The sequence below is a fragment of the Lynx rufus genome, unplaced genomic scaffold, assembly GCF_022079265.1.
Source record: "Lynx rufus isolate CCGP_SWC_20201006 ecotype Redwood Valley unplaced genomic scaffold, mLynRuf1.p SCAF_9, whole genome shotgun sequence".
Classification (NCBI taxonomy): domain Eukaryota; kingdom Metazoa; phylum Chordata; class Mammalia; order Carnivora; family Felidae; genus Lynx; species Lynx rufus.
Window position 1 is genome coordinate 105,359,751 of NW_025814897.1, and position 26,270 is coordinate 105,386,020.

General features: G+C 56.4%; 1 protein-coding gene across 6 annotated transcripts in view; it reads left to right on the forward strand.

Annotated features, from left to right (window-relative positions):
- Positions 1-23,530, forward strand: part of CD6 (CD6 molecule) — a 40,617-nt gene extending 17,087 nt beyond the window's left edge. The window contains exons 2-13 of one of the 6 annotated variants that reach the window (XM_047070351.1): positions 10,727-10,795; positions 11,880-12,230; positions 13,021-13,332; positions 14,072-14,374; positions 15,566-15,631; positions 17,749-17,889; positions 18,228-18,326; positions 19,374-19,496; positions 21,099-21,170; positions 21,268-21,522; positions 21,827-21,946; positions 22,440-23,530. In XM_047070351.1, coding sequence (XP_046926307.1) covers positions 10,727-10,795; positions 11,880-12,230; positions 13,021-13,332; positions 14,072-14,374; positions 15,566-15,631; positions 17,749-17,889; positions 18,228-18,326; positions 19,374-19,496; positions 21,099-21,170; positions 21,268-21,522; positions 21,827-21,946; positions 22,440-22,504 — 1,976 coding nt within the window. In that variant the 3' untranslated portion in view covers positions 22,505-23,530. The remainder of the gene's footprint in view (positions 1-10,726; positions 10,796-11,879; positions 12,231-13,020; positions 13,333-14,071; positions 14,375-15,565; positions 15,632-17,748; positions 17,890-18,227; positions 18,327-19,373; positions 19,497-21,098; positions 21,171-21,267; positions 21,523-21,826; positions 21,947-22,439) is intronic. The other 5 variants (XM_047070352.1, XM_047070353.1, XM_047070356.1 and 2 more) reach the window with 5 other exon arrangements.
- Positions 23,531-26,270: the final 2,740 nt, after the last annotated feature.

Consider the following 26,270-nt stretch of genomic DNA (forward strand, 5'->3'; position numbering starts at 1 on the left):
ATTGGCCCAACACGCCCATGGCGTGGAGGCAGCTGGGTTCCAAACCCGGGCAGGGTTGGTTCAAACACCTCCCCCACCCGAGACCTACTAGAATCAGAATTCTAGAGGAGGGACCGGACGTCTGCCTCGCGCACTCCGTGGTCTGAATTCTTATGGGGGATCGAGCAGGTGGGACCTGTGAAAGGCCAGTCAGTGCCTCTGGCCTGCTGGGCTCTCTTGGAACCACATCCCTTCTGTCACCCCTTGGGCTTAGTATGGAGCTGCTCATGACTCTCCGTGGGTGGTGGTGTCTCGTCTCACCGGGCGGTGGCAGCCCAGAAGGTGGGGTCTGGCGGAGGCGCCTGTGGGGTCAGGACCACGGGAGCCTTTGGTTTTGGAGGAACTCCTGTTACCATGGCAACCGCAGGCCCCGTCTCGTCTCTAGGACCACCGGATGAACATCTCTAGGACTTGCAGAGCCAGGGAAGGGGGCAGCAAAATGTGAGTGTGGGGCAGCTCTGCTGAGGTTCATAAGAGGGATGGGGAGGAAGGAGGAAATAACAAAGTCTTTGGGGAGCTGGAACTGTCCCTTTGCAGAGAAGGCTGAAGGGCCCTCAGAGCCGTCTTCGTGTCTGGGACGGAACGTGTAATCGACGGCCAGATGCCCCCCTGCACCGTATCCACTCAGCACCGGACAAGAGAAAGTAGGCCAAAGCCTCAGGATGGGGGGTCATCACGACAGCTTCCAGATACCACTTCCGAGGCATTTCACGTATGTTCCCGTCGCAGCCCTCGAGGCAACCCACAGAGCTTCCCAGTGACACGCTCGTGTCCCTGACACCTGCTCCCGTCCCGGCACGCGGCGAGCGGTCAACGGGTGTGAATGGAATTGAACGCAGGCCAGCCACAGACTCATTTCTCAGCTCTCGGCACAGTGTCACTCACACAGCCTCGCTCTCTTGAGCAAGAGAGACAACGGGGGACTTCCAGAAATCTAACGGGCCCCAAAGCGGGTTATGTTGCGTCGTTCCTATGGTTGAGCTTCCCTTTCGGTGGGAATTATGAGCGGCCGTTGGACGTGGCGATGGAGGGGACAGAAATTCCAGCTGGGCATGCAGGGAGGGGGTCACGCAGATGAACATCCTCTGTCGTGTGACGGGGTGATGCAAGAAAGCTAAAAAGGCTGGATGTTCTCTGCCCTGAGGGAGTGGAGTCCTCTGGAGCTCTGAACTCCCATCCATCATGTGCTGTCTCAGCTTGGGCTGCTAGAGCCAAATGCCACAGACTGGATGGCTCAAAGTACCGACGTGGTCTCACAGTTCTGGAGGCTGGGAAGTCCAAGGTCAAGGTGCCTGCAGGCTCAGTGTCTGGTGAGGAACCTCTTCCTGGTTCATGGCTGCCCCCCCTTCCTGCTGCGTCCTCATGTGGCAGAGGGACAGAGTGCCTGTCTCCTGTTCTTTTTTCCATCAGGAGGTCCCCACCCTCATGACCTCATCTAACCCGAATTGCGTCCCAAGCACCCCACCTCCTGAACCATCACACTGGGGAGTAGGGCTTCAATATACAGATTTGGTGGGTTGGGGGGGGGGGACACAAAGGTCCAGTTCATAGCGTGTGCACTGAGTTTCCTCTGTGTCCCCAAGATTTTCCTAGGTAGAAGAGGAGAGAGTGAAATCAAACAAAAACTCCCATCAAATAAAATAAAGCCAAAATCCCAAGTCATTGACTTCCCCTTACATTTTCTTTTTAATTAGAAATTTTTTTTCTTTCAGTTCATTTAGTTTGAGAGACAGAGAGACTGAGTGGGGGAGGGGCAGAGAGAGAGAGAGAGAGAGAGAGAGAGAGAGAGAGAGAGAATCCCAAGCAGACTCCGCACTGTCAGCGAGGAGCCCCATGCAGGACTCGAACCCACGAACCGTGAGATCACGACCTGAGCGGAAACCGAACGTCAGATGCTTAATCGACTGAGCCACCCAGGAGCCCCCTAACTTCTCTATAGGTTCCAAAGGGAGGAAGGTCGCCCCAACCTTCTTGGACTTAGAGATTCCCAGCGGGTACAGCCTGGTCTGTTCACCACAGCCACCGACACCAGTGAGCGAGGGCTGTGCTGTCCCACCAAGCCCCTGGGCCAGCCTCGGTCTCCGTGACAAAGTAAACGCAGCCCGACTGGATGTCACAATCTCCCCGCAAGTCCCTTCGAAGACAGAACACAGCTACCGGCTCTGCCTCCAGTTGCAAGTTACTTGTGTAAACGGGCACCATGTTTCTTTCCAAATTTAATGGAATTGTAGCTTGTTCCTTTATTCTGTCCAGCCGTTCGGCGGATCGCTGCCCAGTAACAACCTCCAGGGAATTTCTTGAAAGAGAACCAGTCGCCTAGTCCCGGCTACCCCCCCTCTCCTGGCTGCTTCCCCGATACCCGCCCCACCCCACCCCGATTCCACTGGTGGTTGGTCTTCTAAGTGTCCCTTTCCTCCTCACAATAGAAATGGGGGGGGGGGGCAGACGGTACCGGACCCAGCCTGGGTCGGGGAGCTGGTGGGGAAGGGGCAGGGGCAGCTCGTGGCTCAGCCGGCAGACTTGCGTCCTCCGTGTTATGAGGGCAGTGGGACAAATGCCATCCCAGGAGCCTCTGCCCCAGGAAGGATGGTCTCTTCAAGGTGGCAGCTCACCCTGGGAGTCAGGGCCCCTTTCGGAAATTAACCCCCGGAAGCTGTACCACCATTATGGGGAGAGATTTCATGTCTGAGTTCAGGGCTTGCTGAGCGGTGCAGAGGTGGAAGGAGTTTGGGAGACCCCCTGGCTTGTCAGAGCTCCCTGCCCCCCTCCACTCCACTCCCCCCCCCCACCACTCCCCTGCCCCCGGCACTGTCACTGAAGCCGAAACCAGGACCCTGGATTCCAACCAGTGGAGTAGAGCGGTTGAGAGCGTGGGCTCTGGAACCAGAGAGCCTGGGTCCAAATCCCAGCTCCGACATTTTCTCACCGTGTCGTCTTGGGTAAATTACAAAACGTCTTTGTGCCTCAGTGTCCCCCACTTTGCGGGCTTGCTGTGGGAATGAAATGAAATTAAATGAGTTCTTCTAAAGTATTGGAAGGGGCGCCTGGGTGGCTCAGTCAGTTAAGCATCTGATTCTTGGTTTTCGCTGGGGTCACGATCTCATGGTTCATGAGTTCAAGCCCCGAATCAGGCTCAGCGCTGACAGCACAGAGCCCTCCTAGGATTTGCTCTCTCTCCCCCTCTCTCTCTGCCCCTCTCCCACTTATGCACGCATGCTCTCTCTCACTCTCAAAATAAATAAATAAACTTAAAAAAAATAGTTAGTAAGGGCAGGGCTGGGTCTCCTGTCCAAGCCTGTGGATATAAGGCCCATGTTCTCCCCCACATCGTGCTGTCTGATGCAAATATGATGTGAGCCACATTGGTCATTTTAAATTCTCCTGTAGCCACATTTTTAAAAGTGAAAACAGATGAAGTTAACATAATGATATATTTTACTGAACCCATATGTCCAAAATATCATCTCAACATGCTGTCAATATAAAAAGTTATTAATGAGCTATTTCACAGTCTACTTTTTTTCTTACCAAGTCTTCGAAATATGGTGTATACTTGGCATTTAAAGCCCATCTCAGTCTGGACCCTAAAGTTTCATCAGCAGTACTTGATCTGTATTCAGATTTCATAAAATTCGCTATGGCAAAGGTAGATTCACGTATCTAAGCAGCTCGAACGGTTTTTGAAGTTTTCCAACGACTGGATCGAATATCAGTTTGTAAGATGACGTTTAAACGAATTGCATTAAATAAAATGAAAATTGCAACCATGTCGGACAGTGCAGCACAACACGGTTCTCCATTTTGGACAAAAGGATCTCTAACATCTCCAGATTTCTACTCCTCTTGCCGCATTGGTACATACGAACTCTTTGCATATGGTGAACTGCCCCCTGTAATGATACACTGAGAGCACAGGACACATTTTCCATTTATATCGATAGGATATTGGAAGTCGTACGATGTAGTGGTTTAAGAGTGGCTTCTCAAGCCAGACTGCCCAGGCTCTACGCTTGTCTCTAATGCTGACCAGCTGGGTGGCCGTGGGTGATTTGCTTAACCTCTCTGTGTTGCAGTTCTCTCTGTGATGACACAGGGAGGCTGATAGTTCCCACTTCATAGGATAGTTTCAGGATTCGAATAGATACTACATGGGATTAAAGCGCATTGATAATACTCATCATCTCTGGGGCATACAGTGAGTGTTCATTAGAGTTGCCTTTCATTATATATTTTATCTAATTATAATGAAAGGATCGAAGGACTAGAAGAGACCAGAAAGCTATCAGTCTGTTGTCTTGCAAGTGAGAAAACAGGTCCGGGGAGTATAAAAGACCCATCCGAGGTGACACAGAAAGCTAATGATAGAAATCAGCCCGGACCCGCCTCTTCTAACACTCAGCCCCGGTGTGACCCCTCCACTCTGCCCCCAACAATCCTGACATTTACCAGAGAAGAAACGGCTTGACCCACGGAGCACACGAGCTCTTTGTTTCACCTCCAGGCGTGAGTGTGGCTCTGGCTGACATGGCCACACTGGCCACGTGGTCTGCCGGACCCTCTCCACAGGCTCGGGTGAGCGGAACGAGTGGACAGCTGGCTTCAAACTCATTGTGGGGGCACCTGGGTGGCTCAGCCAATTAAGCGTCCAACTTCAGCTCAGGTCATGATCTCATGGTTCATGAGTTCAAGCCCCGCGTGTCGGGCTCTGTGTGGACAGCTCTGCCCCTCCCCCACTTGGGCTCGCACTCTCTCTCTCTCTCTCTCAAAAATAAAGAAACACTAAAAAAAACTCATTGTATTAGTACTGCGAGCCAACCACATGTTCTCCCCGAAAAAAAGGCCCACTTGTTTCTTTGGAGACCTTTGATTTTTAATTTGTCATAGAAGATTTTAAAAATTTAAAGCAACCGAAAGAGAGAGAAAACAACAAAACTCGCCGTATGGGCATATTTCCTGCTAGTGTTTTTATTTTTCCTATGCTTTTTTTTTTTTTCTGTAGTAGAGATCACATTTCATTTATTTATATCCTTTTAGCATCTCTTCTGGGCAAGGCACTGTGCCAAGTGTCGGGGATATGGAACATCCCTGTCCCTGTGACCCTTAGAATCTAGCGGGCCTGTTGGGAATCAACAGCACATCACTAAAACCACCGTAACTGCATGCGACTGGGGCCACGGAGGGAAAAAGTCCAGGGTTCAAGGAGAGGACAGAATGGGGGACCGAACTCGGGCTCCCTCTGGGTCTCAGAAGACCTTCAGAAGCTTAAAGCCGGGCTGGGTAGGGGCGGGGGCCAGAGGGGAGAGCCCAAAGTATTTGTAGTTTTCCCCACATCATTAAAAACTCTTTGTGAATATCTTTTTGCAAATATTTTTATTGTTGATCCTCCTAACCGATCCGCCAGTTGCTTTTAGACAATTCAGTTGTCCCCAGTTTGGAGGACTGTAAATTTTTTTCCTATTAGAAACAAGGGAAGGGAAGGCTTTGTCTAACGTGTGTCGTATATTTCCATGTTCACGGTGAGCCTGCACTGGGGGGTCCTTTTGCTCCCGTCTTACAGAGGGAATTTCCGAGGCTCAGAGAAGTTAAATGATTTGCCTGAATCAGTTAGCAAAGGTCTCGGGGGCACCTGGGTGGCTCGGTCAGTTAAGCCTCCGATTCTTGATTTAGGCTCAGGGCATGATCTCACGGTTCGTGAGTTCGAGCCCCGCATCGGGCTCTGCGCTGGCAGCACGGAGCCTGCCTGGGATTCTCTCTCTCCTTCTCTCTGCCCCTCCCCCACTCACACTCTCTTAAAAGGAAAAAAAAAAAACAACAACAACAGAAAAGGGCTCAGGTGGGGAAAGGAATCTAGAACTTTCCAATTCTGACCCATGGCCTCTAATCTCTATGGAGTATTCCAGATTATTTCTTTAGGACAGGTTTCCAGAAACGAAATGACCGGATCAAAAGGGCTCTGCTGCTGTTGTTCTCAAGGCCGTTGACGTGGGCTCATGACACTTTGTACTGATGTTAAAAAGAAAACAATGTGCTTGTGGCAGGCGACACATGCCCTGCGCGCGCTGGTTCTCTCTGTGGGCCCCCTCCACGTACGTGGCTGCAGCCCTCCGTCTCCACCCTGCCTTCCCCCAAACCCCGGCCCTGCAACATCATCCTCTCGGCAAGCACTTATTACGTCTATGCTTTTCTCGGCATATCTTTGGAGCCTTCAGCTGGTGTTTCTCTCACCCCGTGTGCCGGGCGTGCCCAGGGCGGTGTTCTGGTGACCCCGAAGGGGTCTGACAGCTCCCCTCCCCCACTTGCTCTGACACTGGGCCGGCCAGCTGGGCCTCGGCCTCTCCTTCGGTGTCTACGCCTCTTCCCTTTCCATGTCCCCCAGCTCTCCAAGCCCCGGGGAGTCCCACGGGCCTGGGTGACACAAGAGGAGGACAAGTGTCTCTCAGCCTCCAGGCAAGGTGACTCTTCATTTTTCCTGTCCTCGGTCGCCTACATTTCACGTTCCCTTGGCATGTTCCCCTGGCTACCCTGTCCAGGGTCCTGGCCCATTCTGCTCGGGGCCGGCCGGAAAAGCTGCTGTCCGTCGTCCCGCGCAGGGGGGGTAAGTTTTCTCCCCCCGGTCGGAGCCCTCCCCTCCATCTCTCATCCCTGTGGGTCCATACTTTTGCAGAACGGGGAGGGGCGCACAACTCAAGATGATTTTGTGGGGCACACAGCATAACCGAGTTTAGTATCCAATAACACGGAGCCGCGTGGGAAGAAAAAGATTCAATTATTTTAATGATTTTCTCTTCGAGGCTCTGTCATTCTTTCTGAGCCTATCAAAGAGCCCGTCTTTATTCGATGATGATGCGTCTTTTAATATTTCTCATGTGGCTTTCCTTTTAGTACACTTAGTTTCACAGTTAGCTTCCATGTGGGGCACGCCGTACTAAAAGTCCATTTGTGCTCTATATTCGCTAAGTTTGTGCACGTCTACCTCGGTACCTGATTTTATAGAAATGCATTCATACCACACATGGTTTCCTAAATACAGCCTTTTATCTCCTTCTTTCCTTGTTTGCTTTCTCTCTCTTTCCCTCGCTTCTCCCACCAGCATAAGGCTCGGCCCCAGGACCAGTTACAAAATGTGAAGGGGCCCCCCCAGTGCAATAGAAAAATGTAGAGCCCCTTGTTAAAAAAACTGTTAAGAATTTCAAGATGGAGACAGCACTGAACCACGTCCAGGGAACCTTCTGAGTTGGGGGCCTGTGAATGCACAGGTCACACGCCCATAAATCTGGCCCCCTCTGTCTTTCCCCCCACACTCTTCCCCATGTCCATATAATCGTACCAGTTCATAAAAGGTGTTTTTTTTTTTTCTTTTTGGCCATCGCTTTACCAAAGTTGTATCACATTACACCTCCTTCCCTGCATCTTGCTTCCTTACTCAACACAGGATGGAAACCCTTCCAACCGGTGTGTGTCCATTTCATTCTTTATAAAGGCGGCATCAGAGGACATGCTGTAACCGGGCCATAATTCATTCCATTTCCCCAACGAATGAGCATTCACTCTGTGTCTAGTGATTAGCCATCCAAGACACCACAATCAACACTTTTATAGTTGAGTATCTTAATGCTGTAGAGCAGATTCCCGGGAAAAGGTAACAGTTCCTTTTCAAATAAATTTACTCCAGCAAAAAGTGAATCAAATGCAAAGAAAAGTGTGAAACGCAGGACCAGACAAAGGCAGCAATGATTCCTGGGACGCACCGGTGCTGCGTTGGGCCCCGCGTGCCAGCCGAGGCCTGGATGCAAGGAGGGTGGGAGGGAAATTCTTCTTTTGTTCCTACAGGCACAGGACCCAGAGAACACAAAAGCCAGGATCCCTTCTTGGGATTGGGGGCAGGAAAATGCCTGGGACACAGAAAACAAACACTTGAGAATGAATAAACTGCCTTGGTGACAGCTGTCCTTAAAGCTGGCAGGTCTAGGGGCGCCTGGGTGGCTTAGTCGGTTGAGCGTCCGACTTCTACTCAGGTCATGACCTCACGGTTTGTGAGTTCGAGCCCCGCGTCGGGCTCTGTGCTGACAGCTCCCAGCCTGGAGCCTGCTTCGGATTCTGTGTCTCCTTCTCTCTCTGCCCCTCCCCCACGTGTGCTCTGTCTCTGTCTGTCTCTCAAAAATAAATAAATGTAAAAAAACAAAATAAAGCCTGGCAGGTCTACTCACTCCTCCATCAGCCAGTCAATCAGCAACCACAGGGTTGGACAGCCTGGGACACAGGGCTGGTTCAGCTTTGAGCCCCGCCCTCCAGGGTTTTCTGGTCTAACAGAAAGCATGTGTGTTTTTGCACACGAGAGTGGTTTCCCAGACCCAGAGACACACACAGTCGATCTAGGGCCCTCCACACACACACACACACACACACACAGACGCTCGCACACAAATGGTCACAACCACACACTCACACACCCACCACAATCACAGGCACACACACGCCACAGCCAAGACCCCATTCCCCACCCCGGGCCCTGGCACACGTATTGAAAACTGTTACTCTGTGGCACTGGGACCATTGCTGTGGGAACCGGGATTCTGCAGTCCTAACCTCGGGGCGTCTGGATCCTGGTTCTGAATATTCCATTAGCCACAGAGGTTGTGCTCTGAATTCTGAGTCCTTTCCCTCCCCGGGGGTCAGGCCGGGCAGCCAAGCAGGGAGCTGGCAAGGACAGGCAATTCTAGGCCTGATTACTTTCTGTCTGAGTGATGGAGTGGCCCACATGGGTGCCTACAGGAGAGCTGTGTCTGCAGGCCTGAGCGTTGGGTGCGCCTGCGCGCACGACTGGGTACGAGTCCGGAGAAGCTTCTCAGAATACGTAGCAGCCGTGCCTGAGTCTGCAGCCCCTAGATCAGTCAGACCAGGCCAGGCTGGGCCGGAGTAACCAACATAGGGTGAAATCTTCATGGCTTACCCCAGCAGAGGTTCACTTCTGGGTGTTTTGTTTTTTTGGAGGGTTTGCGTATGTTTTTTCGGAGGGGGCACCAGGATGTGAACCGGAAAAGAGGTTTACTTCTTACACAAAATTCCAGTCGGGTCCGCATTTCCCTCCATCTTGTGGTTGCATCAGGGCCTCCAATACTGGGTCAAAAGAGAAGATAGAGAAGGAAGGGACGAAGGAGGCTCGCTGCCTCTTCCCCACATCGGCCCATCAGCGAGCACACGCCCTTCTGAATGCAGGGGAGAGACCCTGAATGCAGGGGCGCTCCTTTGGGAGCACAGCGGCCCTGGCCACAGCCCTCCCTTTCTGCGTCTGCAAACTGGAATATCCCTGCCCAGCACGGAGCCCATTCCTCGGAGACCGGTCAAATCCAAACTCTGCTTTTTGCTCAGCTGGGGCGGGGGGGGGGGGGGGGGGGGTGCCTCGGGCCAATATCAGTCGGGGTCCCAACAGGAAACGGGAGGCGCTTTCAAAATAGGAGACTTTGAAGGGGCTTATTTACAAAAAGACTATTTACGGGGGCGCCTGGGTGGATCAGTTGGTTAAGCATCTTCAGCTCAGGCCACGATCTCAGTTTGTGGGTTCCAGTCCCGCGTCGGGCTCTGCACTGACCGTGTGGAGCCTGCCTGGGATTCTGTCTCCTTCCCTCTCTGCCCGTCCCCTGCTTGTGTGTTCTCTCTTTCTCTCTCTCTCTCTCAAAAATAAATAAACATTTAAAAACACACAGAAAAACCAAAAGGCTATTTGCAAAGGATAAGGTAAGCTGTTGCCACTCTGGACCCAAGGAGACAAGACCAGGGAGTGGTCAGCGAGACCTGGAAGGAGAGAGTCAAGGACAGGAGGAGCCAGGGGAATAAGCACCTACCCCTCCACGCTCCTCCCTCCCTCCTGCTTCTGCTGGGGCTCCCCGTTGGCTGAGCCAAGCAAAAGCTAAAGGGCCCAGGGAGATGCTGATGTAGCCCAAACAGGTCAGCCCCCAGGGGGCCAAGAGGACAGGGCTCTGGAAGGACAAAGGGGTACCATCTGGGCCAGGCGATTGGTTTCTATTCTTTGGGCCTCCCTTTCCTAATCTGTAAAAAGCAAACGCTAATAGCTATCTCACTGCCTGTTTGGAGGAAGATGGAATACTATCTGCGAGGACCTTGCATAACTTCAGCTTTTGGCAAATGTTAGTTTCTCCGCATCTGAAAGCTCTGCAGTCTGATGGTCCCGCCCCCAGATGCAACGATTACCCAGAAGCCTGGTGTGAGTTTCTCAGTTTTCCAAACAACAATGTTCTTCCTGACAATAACTCCCGTTTGAGCTTCTTCTGTAGGTCCAGTATTTTATAGGTATTGACTCCTTTCAGCCTCACAATACCTGCCTAAGTGCGACTGCCAACAAACTGGGACTCTGACCCAGAGAGGGTAGTAGCCCATCCACGGTCACTCAGCCAGGAAGTGTGTCCCCAAAGCCCCCAGTCACTCCTCCCTGCTCTACTCTGATGTCTGAGCACGTTTGCACAATTCAAAGGGGAAGTGGAAAATGCCCCAGAAGAAAGCTTGAGAATTTCCCTACCCTGAATGGAGGCAACTATGCCCAAGGCCCAGGGCCATGTCGTGTCAAGGTCCCCACGTAGCCACAGAAAGTGTCCCCTGTCCTTGAAGACACCTCTGTGCCCTCTACCTCTGTGCTCACTCACCCACCATGGCCGCTGCTGGTTAATTTCAGGTCACCCGACTCCAACCCCATCCGGCCAGCCCAACACCAGCAGCACAGAGACCCAGCCCTTGGAGTCAGGTAAGGAAACAATCTTTCTGGGGCGCACAGCCGGCTTTCTGAGACCAAGCGGGGGGTGTCCTGAGTGATGGGAGAGGAAAGACTTTTAGGGTATCAGGGAGGCTCCCTAACTTCCTGGCTCAGTGCCTGAGTCCCGCCATCACCTTCCCTCTGAGATCTTAGAACTGCCATCTTTGAAAGGCCACTGATAAAATGTCACATATGCTTGGGGCACCTGGGTGGCTCAGCCCATTAAGCATCTGACTCCCAATCTCAGCTCAGGTCTGGATCTCAAGGTCATGAATTCAAGCCCCACGCTGGGCAAGGGGCTTACCTTAAAATAAAATGTCACGTATGGGAGGTCAAAATGTTCAGTAAGCATTTTAAGGAGACTTGCTGAGAACAAGCTGAAGAACTCTTAGTGGGGGGGGGGGGGTTCTGCCAAGTGGGTCCTTGATTAACTCAACACATATTAAGCACCTACTCTGTGCAAAGCTGTGTGCTATCCTGAGGGTGTAGTCCTGGGCAAAAATAGGCAGGTGACTCCCCAAGGACGGTGTCTGGGTTACCACCATCCCAAGAAGCCCGTCTTCAACCCCATCACCAACCCCATAACCATCCTCCAGGGCTTCCAGGTCATGATGGCGGCCTCAATGGTAACTCTCAGAACAGCAGAGGGGCCTAAGAGTGGACGCATGGCATCCACAGTACAAGGGCAGGGCCTGGCACCCAGAACTCTGCCCTTCCTTCACACAAGGGTGCCCTGGAGACAGGGGCAAGAGAGGGAGGTTTGTGGGGACTGGACCCCTGGTTCTCTGTCACCCTAGATGGAACAAAGGCATCCTAACCTCTACAGTCACCCTCAGCCCCCGTCTCCTGACTCTAAGGAGAACCAGGTCAGGCCCCAAAGGGGGATTGGGGATGAACCAGCCCAGCCCCATTCTGCAGATGGGAAGGCTGAGGCCCAGAGCCCAGGAGGGTATAGTCTGAGGTAACACAGCAGGTCAGCGGTGGAGCCCCTGGAAGCCGCCGCCCCCCACTGCCATCCCTGGGGTCTGCAGAGTCCCAATCGGTGGAGGTCTCAGCTGGCGTCTGGCACTTCCAGGAGAGCCGCTCGGGATCCGCCTGGTGAATGGGAGCAGTCACTGCAGCGGGACGGTGGAGGTCTGGATCCGACAGTCGTGGGAGCCCGCGTGCGGGGCGTTCTGGAACCACAATGCCACCGAGGCCGCGTGCCGCGCGCTGAGCTGCGGCGGGGCGGGGGCAGCCGTCCAGCCCACCCTGCCGCCCTCGGAGCTGCCGCCTGGTCCAGGCGCGGGGAACGCCAGCGAGGCCCCGAACGCCACACTGGCCCTGGCGCCCGCCGTCCTGTGCAGAGGGCCCGAGTGGCCACTCTGCGACGTGGTGGAGCGTCCGTGCGACAGCGACAGGAGGCCAGCTGAGGTCACCTGCGCAGGTACAAGTAGACCGTCATCTTGGCCCTGCCTGCCCTACCCTCAGGCCTTCAAGCCATTGTCCCTCACTCCTGTCCCCAGCCCTGGCCACTGGACCCAAGGCCCGCCCGCCGGACCCTCCCTTCCCCTACCCCCCCACCCCCCGCCGCCCGCCACCGGCCACCCGCCACCAATGCAAGCACAGCTGGTTCCCACACTGGTGGACTGCAGCACTGTCTCATTTCCAGCTCTGAGCAAGTCCTCAGATCTGGACGCTGGACCTCTCCCCCTACTGGATCTCCAGCTCCGCCACTGTGGTCCCCAACCTGACCCCTTGGCTCCCCAATCCTAACTGGGTCTCTAGCCCTTACCTACTGGTCCCGCCTCTGCTTTCGCTCAGGACCTCTATCTCTGCCCCCACCTCCCATGTGCACAAATATGCCAGGTTCCCTGTGTCCCTTAGCAGCGCGGCTCTCCAGCCCCGAGGACAGCCTGCTCTTCGGGCTCCGCCCACCAGGCCTCTAGCCCCACCCACCAGCCTGCAGCTCCGCCCACCCAGTCCGCAAGCCCAGAGATTTCCCCTGTCCCGCCCACGAGGTTACTAGCCCCTCCCACCGGCCCCATAGCCCACCCACAGGTCCTTAGTCCTGCGGAGTCCCCCACGTCTGCCCACTAGGTCCTCAGCCCTGACTGGGTTTTCCAGTCCTGCCCACCGAGCTACCAGCTCGTCTCATCGGATCCACCGCTAGGACCACCCTCCCCCCTCCCCCCACGCTCTTCCCAACCACCCACAAACCTCTTCTCCTTCCCCAGAGAACCGCGCGGTGCGGTTGGTGGGCGGCAGCGGTCCGTGCGCCGGCCGCGTGGAGATGCTAGAGCGCGGCCAGTGGGGGTCGGTGTGCGACGACACGTGGGACCTGAAGGACGCCCACGTGGTGTGCCGGCAGCTGAACTGCGGCTGGGCGGTCCAGGCCCTGCCCGGCCTGCACTTCGCGCCCGGCCAAGGACCCATCCACCGGGACCAGGTGAACTGCTCGGGGACCGAGGACCACCTGTGGGACTGCCGTGGGCTGCCAGGAAACGGCTACTGCGGTCACAAGGAGGACGCCGGCGTGCTGTGCTCAGGTGAGCCGGGGGTCATCTACCCGCACTTACTGGGAGCCGGGAGGGATGACCCCTGCCGGAGCGAGGTCGAGTCCTCGCAAATACGGGGACAAGCAAATAAGAGACAAGCAAATAAGAGACAGGCAACATCGGAGGGAGAGAGTGACAAGCGCCCTAAGAAAGCAAGCCAGGTGGAGTTTAGAGGGAACCAGGACTCCAGAGTTGGAGGGTAAGCCTGCCCACCTCCTGGAGGAAGCCACATCGGTGGTGAGACTCTTCCCCGGGGCCAGCCGGTCACCGGGTTCAGAGCAGCAAGGGGAGCCGGACGGAGGAGGCTGTCAGCCTTCCAGATGAGGCCACGAAGCTCTGGTCCAGCCAGTGTTTCTTTCTACTTGTGCGCGGGCATGGGGGCTGGGGAGAAGGGGTCTTGGTAAATAGGGATTCTGACTCAGTAGGTGCGGGCAGGGCTTGAGAGTCTGAGTTTCTGACCAGATCCCACGCCACGCCTATGCTGCAGATCCACGGACCACAGTTTGAGTAGCAGAGCAGCATGGGCCAGTGTAGATGCAGCAGATGACCCCCGGGGGATGTGTGGGCAGATATAGACGGGGAAGGACACGGATTCTGGAGACTGGTTGGCTGTAGGGTGTTTGCATCCATGAGCCAGGCCTGCTTGGGGCGGGGGGCGAGGGGGGTTCAGCCCAAAGGGTCCTGACCTGACTCTGCCCCCACCCCCACCCCCCGCACCTCTCCTCTGCAGAGCACCAGTCCTGGCGCCTGACTGGGGGCGCCGACTCCTGCGAGGGGCAGGTGGAAGTACATTTCCGTGGGGTCTGGAGCACAGTGTGTGACAGTGAGTGGTACTCCTCGGAGGCCCAGGTGCTCTGCCGGACCTTGGGCTGTGGGACCGTGGCCACAAGACTCCAGGGGCTGCCCCATTCCCTGCCGGGGAAAATGTACTACTCATGCAAAGGGGAGGAGCCCACCCCCTCCGATTGCTTCTGGAGGTTCAACAACCCCTATCTCTGCAGACAGTCGAGGGCAGCCAGAGTCCTCTGCTCAGGTACCCCTCCTCCCCACCCCTACCTCACCTACCCCCCGATGTAGACTAGCGATTCCACCCGAATCTGAAGCCTGAGAACTGGCAGGCCAGGGACCATGGCTTGGACTAGGTCAGGAATGACGACTACTGGCCTTCCAGGGACCGTTGCCCTTACCATGCCCAGGGAGACACGGCTAAATAATCAGGGCACTCTTGCCCCCAGATTCCTCGATTCAGCCCCCAGATCGTGACGTCCAATATTTGGTGAGACATTCCTGCATGCTAAGCAATGGTCTCTGTTGACCGGAACTGGCTCAAGGACATGAAACCAACGGCTATCCCAGGGCTGGTGGCATAGAAGGATAACAGTGGGAGACACTAATAGTAACATCAGCGACAGAGTCTGGGGCCCCGATCACGTGCCAGGCATTGGGGAGCACCCGGTGCCGCTTATTTCCGCTAAGCCTCATTTCCCCACTAAGAATCGGACTCTGCCATATTTCGCCAAATCTAAGGCGGCATCGGGAGGTCACGCTTATTATTTTATGTACCATAAAGGACAACAATGCTGCCAAAATAAACTCGTGGCACGCCATCAGTTGTAACAATGGATGCCATCGCCCCAATTGCGGAGGTGTTAAACTGTGACAAAGCCAGAGCGTTAGACCCAGAGAAACATGGCATTAGGCGTCGCGAGGGAGCTCAGACACCTGTCTACGAAGCCTAGCTCCACCATTTACCCACTGGGGCGGGGGGGGCGTTCAGTTCCATGAGCGTGTGGTTGCCGATCCTTGCCCTTTCGCAGGGTAGCTGGGAAATCGGGTGATATCCACCGAGGGACTTTGTAAGCCCCATCCCTTACCTGTCAAGCGATAATGATAGTGATCGTAATGTCGGCTTCCCAGCTCCCGGGGCCAATGTGAAGAACGAACCCAGGACTTGACAGAAAAAGAGATTTGGGGTCTGTAGCAGATTTTACAGAAAGAAAGGATCGTTCTTTTCTCATCAGCCTCTTACTCTAACCCAAGAAACTTCCCAGCATGAAGTTTCCTTAGTGTGGGGGGTGGGGGTGGGAAAGGCAGGTTTTCTTACCCATATGCACCCCCAAGTTCCAGGTCACTTGTCTGTCTTGCTCAGTTTCTAACACAAGGACTGGCACGCAGTAGGTGCTTGGTAATACGTGTTGAGTAAGTGATCGGTGCTTTCTGACAGGCTCCCGAAGTCTGCTCAATCTATCCACTTCTGAAGCCCCTGCAAGCGTTCAGCCGGTCACTGTGGGTGAGTGTCGCTGGGTGTGCGGTTTCTCAGGGAGGTGGGTGCACGCCTCCCACGTCCCCTACCTGCAGCCGATGGACTTGCCGCTCCCTCCGCCCCCTCCCTGTCCCCGGGCTCCATTCTGTGGGTGCTTCTGCCCCTCTCCTCTCCCCTCCCTGCCGTGTAAGCTCCCCAGCTTTCCCGAATCCTGGTATTTCATGGACAGGAGCCCACTCTCCTGTCGGGCAGGAGAACAGAGCTGGAGAGAGCCAGCGCTGACCTGGTCTGACACGGGCCAGTGGTAGCTCACAGTCAGTGGGTTAATAACATCCCGGGCACTGATCCAGAGCTTTGCCATCATTAGTTTCCGGCCCTGTGATGCTCCTGGTGTCCCCATCGGGGAGGTCTCATTAGAGCCTTTACACAGAGAAAAAAGCTCGCACTCACAGGATGAAGGCGCAGCCAGCCGGCATTTGGCCGGAGTTTGCATCCAAGGCTCTGATCTGAACCAGGCTTGGTCTGCCCGCCAGCTGTGTGTAGCTTGGCTGACTTCCAGGAAGACTCCTGAGGCTCAAAGCCCAGCCGTGTCCCCTGCTAGCTGGGTAATGTTGGGCTGAGTCTCTCTGAGCCTCAGATCCCTTGACTATAAAGTGGGGATGATAATCGCCGTAGCTTTCTCCTGGCTTTGCTGTGAGTCTCCAGTGAATTCATTTTTCTAAAGCACTTAGAACAGGGCAGAGCACTCGGTAAGCACTGTCGGAGCATTAGGTGTTCTCGTGATTATTTAGTCCGGGCACGGAGCCCCTTGGCAACCCCGGGATAGGCAGGGGGTTCACCGGCTGGGTGCCGTCCCCTGCTTCCACTGGAGGAAGGTGGACAGGGGCCTGGGGACGGAGTGGAGGGGCACTAAGTCCTGACAGACAACTGGCAATGGATGAAGGCACAGAGAGGGAATGGAACGCTGGGAAGGGTACGGGCTGTAGGGTGAACTCCTGCCAGGACCCCAGACACCCACTCGCATACTCTCTCTCTCTCTCTCTCTGAGGTCAAGGTGGGAAGCCTCATCAGCCTTCAAAGAGCAAAGAAAGATCCACACTCTAGCCCTTGGCCCCACAGCTCTGCCTTCAGCCTGTCCCTCTGGGCCCGAATTCACTGGTCTCTTCGTGGCCCCCGCAGCCCAGCCTCCCTCTTACACCCACTTCCTGCTGCTAAACCCACCTCCCACCCTGGTTCAAGTCAAGCCCTTTGCAGATGCAGGGGAGGGGAGAAAATGAGAACAGGGAGAGGGTAATTTCTTGGCAGTGGGGAGCAGTCACTATGCCCAGCCAGGGGGTCAGGATGCTCGCATCCCACCAGCCCCCTGTGGTGCTGTCACTACCCTTCATCCAGCCCTGTGGCCTAACACCGAGGAGGAGATGAGTCCCGTCTCTCCTCTCTCGAGGGCTCCAAGCACCTGCCTCATTATAGCCTCTTTGCAGGCTTTGGGTTCTTTTTTAGCAGGGGTGGCACCGAGAGAGGGGTGAAGACAGGAAGTCACATCAGGGCTGCGGAGCTGGGAGGTCCAGAATCACGGCCCTCACCTCTGCCCTCAGGGAGTACGTGTCTGATGGGAACGATGCATCCAGGGCACAGAAAGGACATCTTGCCCTCCTGATGGTCTGTTCGCTGCCAGAGGTGGCTCCACGTCACCTTCTCTGGAAAGCCAGCCTCGGTGTCCACCTCCCACCCTGCCCTACCAGAGAAGGCCCCTTGTAAGGCCTCATGCCTGCCCATACCTCCTTCCCAGTAAGCCTGGCGCCATATTGGATTGAGTCAACGTGTTCGTCTCCCCACTAGACAGTGGCCCTCAAGGCCTATGATGCCGATGTCGTATTTGTATCCCTAGAGCCTAGTGGGCACACAGTGGGCACTCAATGATTACTGAGCGGGTGGCCAGGGGAAAGGCTCACTCAGCTAATTGTTCATTCAACATTTCTTGGGCACCTCCCAATATAAAGTGTCTAAAAGCAGATGGGGACATTCGGAAAAAAGAAGAGAGGAGGAAGATAAGTCCAAAAGGGAAGTAGGTCGGCTGCAGAGATGCTGGAGAGGCAAGAAGTCTACGTCTGTTCCTCTTTCTGATTTGGGGTTCTTGCTTCCAGAACCTACTATGATCCAGAAAGCAGAAGCCTGGAAATCGCGAGAACTAATGCTTTTCATCCTCTGCATCATTCTGGGAATTCTCCTCCTTGGCTTACTCATCTCCACAGCCTTTATCTTCTTGAAAGTTAAAGGAAAATACGGTAGGTGCAGAGTTCTGGGAGCCACGGGAAAGGCCCAGAGAGGGAAAGCAGCAGGCCTGAGGTGTGGCCTTCTCAGGGGGACGGGGGCCTCAAGGGACTCAGCAGAATGGAGCACCACCCAGCAATGGCCACCCAGCCCAGACCCCTGGGAGCACCTCCCGATGGGCAGGATTTTCCCAGCATGCCTGGCAGAAGTGGTCCATGGGAGGACCAGACTGTGTGCGTGCGTGTGGATTTGAGGGAGAGGTGGGGAGAGAGGCATCTCCGTGAGAACAGGACCAGCTAGACCGGGAGAGACCAAAAAGTGACTTACAGCATCTCTGCCTCTCCTCTCTCAGCCCTGCCCATTATGGTGAACGACCAGCACCCACCCACCACCACCCCAGAGGGTATCAATAGCTATCAAGATGTTCCCATCACCATTTCCAAAGAAGGAGGTACGATGTCCACCACCCTGGGAGTGAGGAAGGCTGGGGAGGACAGGAAAGGAATCCTTTTTTGGAGGGTCAGAACTGTGTAGGTCAAAGCAGCACCCCGGTTGGAGATGAGACCTCAGCCAGCCCACTGGTGCCCGTGGGACCTTGAGCATGTCGTGCCTCGATCTGGGCAGAGGACCCTCCAAGGCAATCATTCTAGACTAGGCTTTAGAGTTCTGGAATACTACAGGGCATTTCTCAGAGGAAAGCTCTGCCCTGCTAATTGGCTGGTAGGTTTGTGATAGTATCGCCTCTTTCAATAGCCTCAATCAGCCTTCCTGCAGAGCCCCATCCAGGTTTCCTGGAACATAATTTTATTTCATTTTTCTGAATGAAAAAAAAAAATCAGATCAGTCATCCATCTTTTACAACGTAGGGATTTATACGTCTTGAAAGTCTTGTAAAGGAACTCGAGTTTCATCGCATTGCATTATGACTGTATTAAATCACCTTTATTTGAAAGCATTCGGTGACCGGAAAAGCAATACAAAACTCAGCCAAATTATATACATATTCTCTCTGCACGGTATCCGTGTATTTGAGAAGAGACTATGAATACAGAACTTAGCACACAAGTTGGGCCCAGATCATTCGCTCACTGAATGTTATGGTCTCGAGGTTAAGAGCCACACTGCCCGCTTCTCTGGGCAAGGTGAGAACCTCCCTGTGCCTCAGTTTCTTCGGCTGTAAAAGAGGGACCGTAATGCACCTACCTCACAGAGTGGTTCCGAGAATCCAGACGAGATCATGTTTTAAATGTTAGAACAGCGCCTGACATGTAGTGACTGCTCCGTGCTTGTGAAATAAACACATGTTATTAGTTCCCCGTGTTTGAAGTGGGGGGGGGGAGCTTGGAAAACCCAGGCTGGATGGGCTTGTACAAGATGGGCTACCCCGTGCTCTCCCTGCCGCTCTGTCTCTGGTCCCCCCCACCCACGCTCTCTGCTGCCTCTCCCTGCGCCTTTCTGCCCACCACTCCCCCGTGCCCCAACTCTGCTCTCTCCCCAGTTCCCAAGCTGCCCATCCAGGTCCAGGCCCTACCCCCCAAGGACTCGGACTCCAGCTCGGACTCAGACTATGAGCATTATGACTTCAGCGCCCAGCCTCCCGTGGCCCTGACCACCTTCTACAGTGAGTGCCTGGGCTCCCGAGGGCCCACCCGCCCCTACCAGGGAGAGGGCCCATGTGGCTGGGGACCCTCCGTAGGTTCCATCTGGTGACCCCTGCATGACATGGGTTGAATGCCCCTCCAACTTCCTTCTTTCCCACGTTTGTCTCTGGCCACGCGGGGTCTTAAGACCCGCCCCTCGACATTCACCGGCAGGTGGCCGTGGCTGTGTTAGACAAGCAAGTCCAAGCAAGAGACATTCATTCAGATGGTTTCTCCCACACCCCTTCTGTGTCCCATTCTGCCCATCAACCTGGCACCCTCCGCTCCCTTCATGGGCAAGCCCAGCTTGAACCTCTCAGCCGGCTTTTCCAGCTTTCCTTCCCGCCTGCTGGGGATAGGACGAGGAAAGACAGTGCTTAAGGCAGGGCCCATGCAATGCTGGAGGTTAGAGCACAGAATCCCATGCCTATTGTGAAGTCCCTTGGGAGCTTGTCAAACATTCCCCGGTTCTCCCCGGGACCCACCATATAAGCGAGGATGAGAGTTTGGCTGTGTGTGACGGAGGTCCCCAAACGACAGCGTCCTAAGAAGTCGGCAGGGGCCCAGGCTCCTCCTTTCTTGCCGCTGTGCAATCCCTAAGCTGTTGCCCTTGTCCACATGGTCCAGCGTGGCTCGCCACAACATCCACATTCTGGGCAGCAGGACGGGAAGGGAAGGTGGGGCATGCCCTACCCTAAAAGGCAGGACGCCAGAGATGCCCACATCACGGCCACCCACATCACCCCGGCTGGAACTTAAGCCCCCCCAGCTGTAAGAGAGGACGACAGACGAAACCTCTGTCCCAAGCAGCTGTGTGTCCAGATAAAGGCCAGAGGGGAGAATGGATATTGGGGACCACCGGTTGTCTGTGCCCCACCCGGCACACCAGGGCCTATGGGGTGGGAGGTGGGTGATTCCACTTCTGCTCTGTGCCACAAATCAGCATTTGGGAGCCACCGGGATGAGGCATCCTTAGAGCCCGGGATTCTGAGCCCAGGCACGTAAGAGGCAAGACCAGGAGTCCAAAATCCTGTGACATTGTGATAGAAATTCAGGGGTACCGGTTCCGAGAGAGCTGACGGCAAGGTTCCAGACCCTCAAGTCCTTAAGACTCAACAAATCCACATCTCTCCAGTTCTGAAACAGGGAACTGGATGTAAGCAAGGCTTCCACTCTGGAAAGTTCTGGGTGCTCCTAGAAAGTTCTAGGTGCTCCTAGAAGGCACCGCCTGCCCCTTTCCTGCCCAGAGTCTCCAGGGCATGAGCGGAGAGCCCAGGACTCTTCCTATTTCCTTAAGGAGGAGGAGGGGCAGCTGGCGGGCCAGAGAGGCACGAGGCACTGGGGTCTCTGGCCAGAAGCAGCCTGTCCCCGTGCTGGTTAGCGATTGAGGTTTGGGGTCTGGCTGGACAAGAGCCTGGGGTGTGATGGGAAATTCTAAGCCCCTCGGTACCCCTGGGCTTGTCCTCCTCCACTGTTCAGCCTCAGGGCCCCCTCCCAAGTCCCGAGGCCCACCCGCCCCTCCTCCGGGCTCCCAGGACCAGGAGGTGGACCTTCACCCCTCCTCACCACCGCTCTGCTTGTAGATTCCCAGCGGCACCGGGTCACGGAGGAGGAGGTCCAGCAGAGCAGGTTCCAGATGCCTCCCCTGGAGGAAGGTGAGTCGGTGACACGGGACGTCGGCCCCGACCGAGTTGAAAGCCCCCTTGATGCATTGCCGCTCCTCTCCTCACCATCCTCCCTCTCCTGGCCCAGGACTTGAAGAGACGAGTGCCTCCCAGGTCCCACCCGCCAGGGCTGGACACTACGTCGCAGACACGCCCTCCCTGGGCTCTCAGCGCCACCCAGGAAGCAACAGGGGATCCAGCACGTCCTCCGGGGAGGATTACTGCAACAGCCCCAGTAGCAGGCTACCTCTGTGGACCCCTCAGGTGTTTTCTACAGAGAGGAGCCCCTTCTTGGAGCAGCCCCCGAACTTGGAGCTGGCTGGCTCCCAGGCTACCTTTTCAGGTAAGCTGGGCCCAGGAGGACTCTGCGTGTACCCCGGCCTCCCATCCCGTAGCCGGCCTGGCCGGAGGAAGCGTGCAACCGGAAGCCCTGAGCCAGGCTGAGTTCGGGGATCCCAGCCCCAGCCCTGCAGCCACTTGCTGTGTGACCTTGGGCAAGCCTCCACCCCTCTCCGGACCTTCATTTTCTTATTCGTGGTCAAGCCAGGGACTTCACTCTTGTGAGTCGGGAGGGCCTCCTAGCCCTGGCAGCTCGTGAGCTGGCTGTCCCCAGGCAGAGAGTGACCGGCTCTGGGGCTTTCCGGCAGGGCCCTCGGCTGACGACAGCTCCAGCACCTCCTCCGGGGAGTGGTACCAGAACTTCCAGCCGCCGCCCCAGCCTCCCTCGACGGACCAGTTTCAGTATCCAGGTGCCAGCGGCAGGGGAGGTGGGTCCCGGAAGGGGGGGGGGGTGGTCAGGGGCAGCGGGTGCACCATCGGATCCATTGGCCCAAGGGGAAAAGAAAGGAAGTAAAATGAGGAGGTGGGGAACATGGCTGGGGATGAGACAGAGAAAGACTCAAAGAGTGCCTTGAGAGGAAGTGAGCTCCGCATTAGCGGAGGCATTCAAACAGAAGTAGCCGATGGTCCCTTGGGGGGGACACTGAGGTGGCGGGCGTCTGCCAGCACTCAGTCGCCCAGCTCGTCCTGTGCAAACTTGGGGACTGTAGCCCTACACCGCACAGACGAGGCTCTGCCTTCTGGGCTGACAGGCCAGCAAGGGAGCTGGCCGCGACCAAGAACATACAACGGGAGTCTCATCACTGCACACCGCCCGGCATCACAGGGGAGGGGGCGGACTCGGACCCGCTCGGCTCCGTCCCATGGGGCAGGAGGGGCGGTGACGAGCCTCCCACTAACCCGAGCCCCCTGGCCACACAGGATCCCCCAGGCCCCAGCCTGGTTCCACTGGCAATGAGGACTATGATGACATCGGGGCATCCTAGGCCGGGCCCACGAGAGGCTCCGGCGACTCCCTTCCGCTGGACTCCTGCTCTACCTGCCCCCGCTGTCCCACCCCGTCCTCCAAGCTCGCCACCCCCCCCCCCAGGGGGCTGAGAAGCCTCCCCCGGAGAGATGCAAGGAAAGCCCTCACCTTGCACCACTCAGTCTCCGTCCATCAAACAGAAGCTGCTGGCCCAGCCCCCCCCCCCCCCCCCGCCGGCCCCAAACAGCCACAAGGTGGAGGGTGCTGCCTCGGAGAGGTGGTGAGCTCTCCGTCTCAAGGATGAACGAGCCGCCTGGGCCACCTCTCAGCAGGCTGCAAGGAGGGGCTGAGCTGAATGACTCCTGAGGCCCCTTCGGGTCCTCGGGCGTCTACGATGCGTTTGCTTCCCCGGGTTCTCAGATGACTCCGGGCCCAGAGGTGCTGAGAGAACAGAAACAGGCCCCGTCCCAGCACTGCCCAGAGACTCCCCATGTGCAGGGGCTGCTGGGCTGCTTCGGCAGGTGGATTCTGGGGCTGGGGGGGGCACACCCACTGGCCCAGGTTGGCAAGGGCCCGGGCACGGAGTCCAGCCTTCCTGGGAACCGCCAGCTGACCACGAGCGGGACGACTGCCCCTCCCCCACGAACAAGGTGCTGGCGCCCGCAGCCAGCCCTGCCTCTAGAGACCCTCGGAGCCCACCGGGGCACAGCCCTGTTCTGCAGTGACCGTCCCTGGACAGAAGATCCTTATTCTAAGCTTCCCATGGCTTACGACGATGACCCTAGCCCAGCTCCCCCATAGACCCAGAGCTGGGCGCCAGTGCCCACGGCAGCAGGAGGGGCCCAGAGGCTGTGTGAAGTACCTCGCGCCCATCTGTCTGCTTGGATTGCTGGGAGCTTCCCCGAGGAGCCCGGGAATATACAGTGTCACACCCAGAGCCACAAACACGTCCCGGCAGCCTCCAGAGAGAGGCCCAAGGGCTCGGGGCCGGCTGCTGGTGTCCTGTTCCGAGTGTCCTGAGATTAAAGTAATTGCTGAATAAAAATGGGGCATTGAGTGACAAGGCCTTGAACACGCGCGCGCGCGCGCGTGTGTGTGTGTGGAGGGCGGGACAAGGTGGACACAGACATGCCCGTGAGGGAGGTCAGTGGCTGCATCCCTCTCTTCTCTGCCCCACTCGGCCGACGCTGGCTCAGTAGTTCCACGGGTTTCCAAGGCAGGGTCATGTGATTGACGCTCAGAGCTGCCGCCTGGCAAAGAATCGCTCCCAGGCCCGGGGGAGTTGAAACGAGCCTGGCATATGCCCGGAGGGGACGGGTTGTGGAGTGGCTTCGTACAGAGGAATCCTTTTCCTCCGTCGGCCCAGAGGCCGCGATTTGGGCCCAGTGGCAAGGGCCGGCGGCCGGCTCTGCCCGGGGCTCAGGTTTCCTCCCAGAGCGGGCAGATGGTACAGGAGGCTGGGCTGTGGGTCCTGCCCAGCGGGGCTGAGGAGGGCCTGTTTTCCGTTCACCTGTCCCAGACTTGGAGAGAAAGCGAGCTCTCCCCAGGGCAACTGTCACAGGATGTGGTTCCCGGTGATGGCCCCCTTCTGGCCCTCTGAACCCTCCCCAGCCTTCGGGTTGAGGTGGGGGGGGGGGGATTTCTGGGGGAGGAGTCAGGGCTGGGGTGGGCCGGGACAGAGTCCCAGGGTGGTTTGTGAAAGTTTTTTGTTTTTTTGCAGCCTGGGTTCAAATCCCGTCTCCTCCCTGTGTGGCTTCTGGCAAGCCACTCGGCATCTCTGAGCCTTTGCTGTGAAATTCATCTGGAAAGGGGGCATGGCAGTGATACCACACAGCTGGCGGCAAGGGTTAGAGGCTTAGTTCTTTCTCAGTGGAGGTGAGAGAGCTCCTTAAAAGGAGGGGGGGGAGGAGAAGAGAAGACAGCCACCAATCCCTGGGTCTTAGCACCATCTCGTTTTCCAGATGAGGACGCTGAGCCCCAGGAGGGAAAGGACTCGCCCAAGGTCACTCGGAGCATTAATAGCCAAGTCACAGTTCAGCCCTATCCCACCTACGCCCCCACCCGGCCCCCGCCGCCACCCAGGACTCAGACAGGGGGCTGTTGACGCCCTCTGAGTTCTGGCTCCTCTCTGACGAGAGCCACCTCCCCATCCCCGGCCCCTTCTCTGCCCACACACACCAGTCTGAGAGAAAGTGGGAAGCTCGGAGACGTGTCTCCCTTGCCCCCTTGCAGCCTGGTGGCACCCGGGTCACACGCGTCAGGGGGACTTTCTGACGGCTGGGGTCCAGAACCACAAGGCCTCCTGCGCTGGGTGATGGGAAGGTTGCTCCCAGAGCCGGCCTTCCGCAGCCATCTCTATGCCTCCGGGGGACGTGGAGGGTTCCTTATAGAGCCAGACTGCGCCCGGAGTGGAGAGGCAGAGATCCGAATGGCGTCCAGCTTCGATCCGAAGAGGGGAGGGGGTGGGAGCCTGGCAGGGAAGCGTCCCTAACTAACATAAGCTGGTGTGCCCACCGTCCACTCTTCAGAGACCAACCATTACGATAAGCCTCAGGGATCTGGGAGAGGAAACACCAAGATGTTAAACGGATGTGGCAGCCGCATCCCAATTTCAGAAACGTCGATACAGCGGGAGGGGCTGTCTCCGAGCACGAAGGCACGGCAGGAATTCTTCGGCTCTGCAAGCCAGCGAGAGAATGAGCCCCGGGAATGTTCGGGGGGGCCCGGAGAGCCCCTGACCCACCTGGAGGGAGGCCATCCGGAAAGACCTGGGCGGGGTGGGGGTGGGGGTGGGGGGCGCTGCTGCCTGAGCTGGGCTGCAAAGGATGAGTAGGAGTTTGCTGTCTGGGAGAGGAGAGGAAAGGGCATTCCAAGTCAATGCAATGGCACGAGCAGAGACAGCACAGGAAACCAGGTCGCTCACAAGGTAAAGGGCGGTCCCGCCTGATCAGAGGCTGAGGACAGTCAACTCTCACACCAACTCAGTTTTGTTGGTAAGAAAACCGAGGCCCCGACGGGTTAAGTCAAATGCCGGAGTCACACAGCTAAAAAGGCAGCAGCTTTTACGGGCTGTCTAGCTTCAGAGTCTGAGCATTAACCATGGCACTTCCGGTGGAAACCTATTCTTGTCCCCGTGCCCCCTTGAGTCACACTGCTGGGCGCAGCCAGAGCCCCGGCCCAGCTCTGAGATCTGGAAACACCAGCCTGGAAACACCAGCACTGGCACCTGCTGGGTACTGGGACTCCTCGCCCATTACCCGGGCACCTGTGTGGAACCAGGCACAGAGAGGAGGGAGACTGAGCCCTTCCCTTGCGGAGTTGAAGGTCTCTGCGGCAGACACACAGAGACCAGTAGCCACAGTATGTCACCATGGATACGGTGGCGATGGCGATGGCAGGGGTGAGTGGCATTTGCTACGTGCGAGGCTTAAATCATTTCACGCAATCCTCCTACGAGCTCTTTGAGAAGGTAGTATCCTCCCTAATTTACAAAGAAGGAAACGAGGTCCAGAGAGGTTAAGTGACAAGCCGGAGGTCACACAGCTCGGCAGGTAGTACGACTTTTCTACCTAACTCGAAAGCCCCAGTGTGAAACCAACCATTGCACTGCGCAGTGAGGGCCCACCATGGCCATATTTAACCCACACAAACTTCAGTGTATCTGCCCGGCAGCAGAAGAGAAAGGAAAGGAACGATGGAGCCCACAGTCCCCCTCAGTGAACAAACACCCGGCGGGAAGGAGAGAGGCGGGAGGGAGGAGCCGGGGGGCCCTCTGTTCCCTCGGA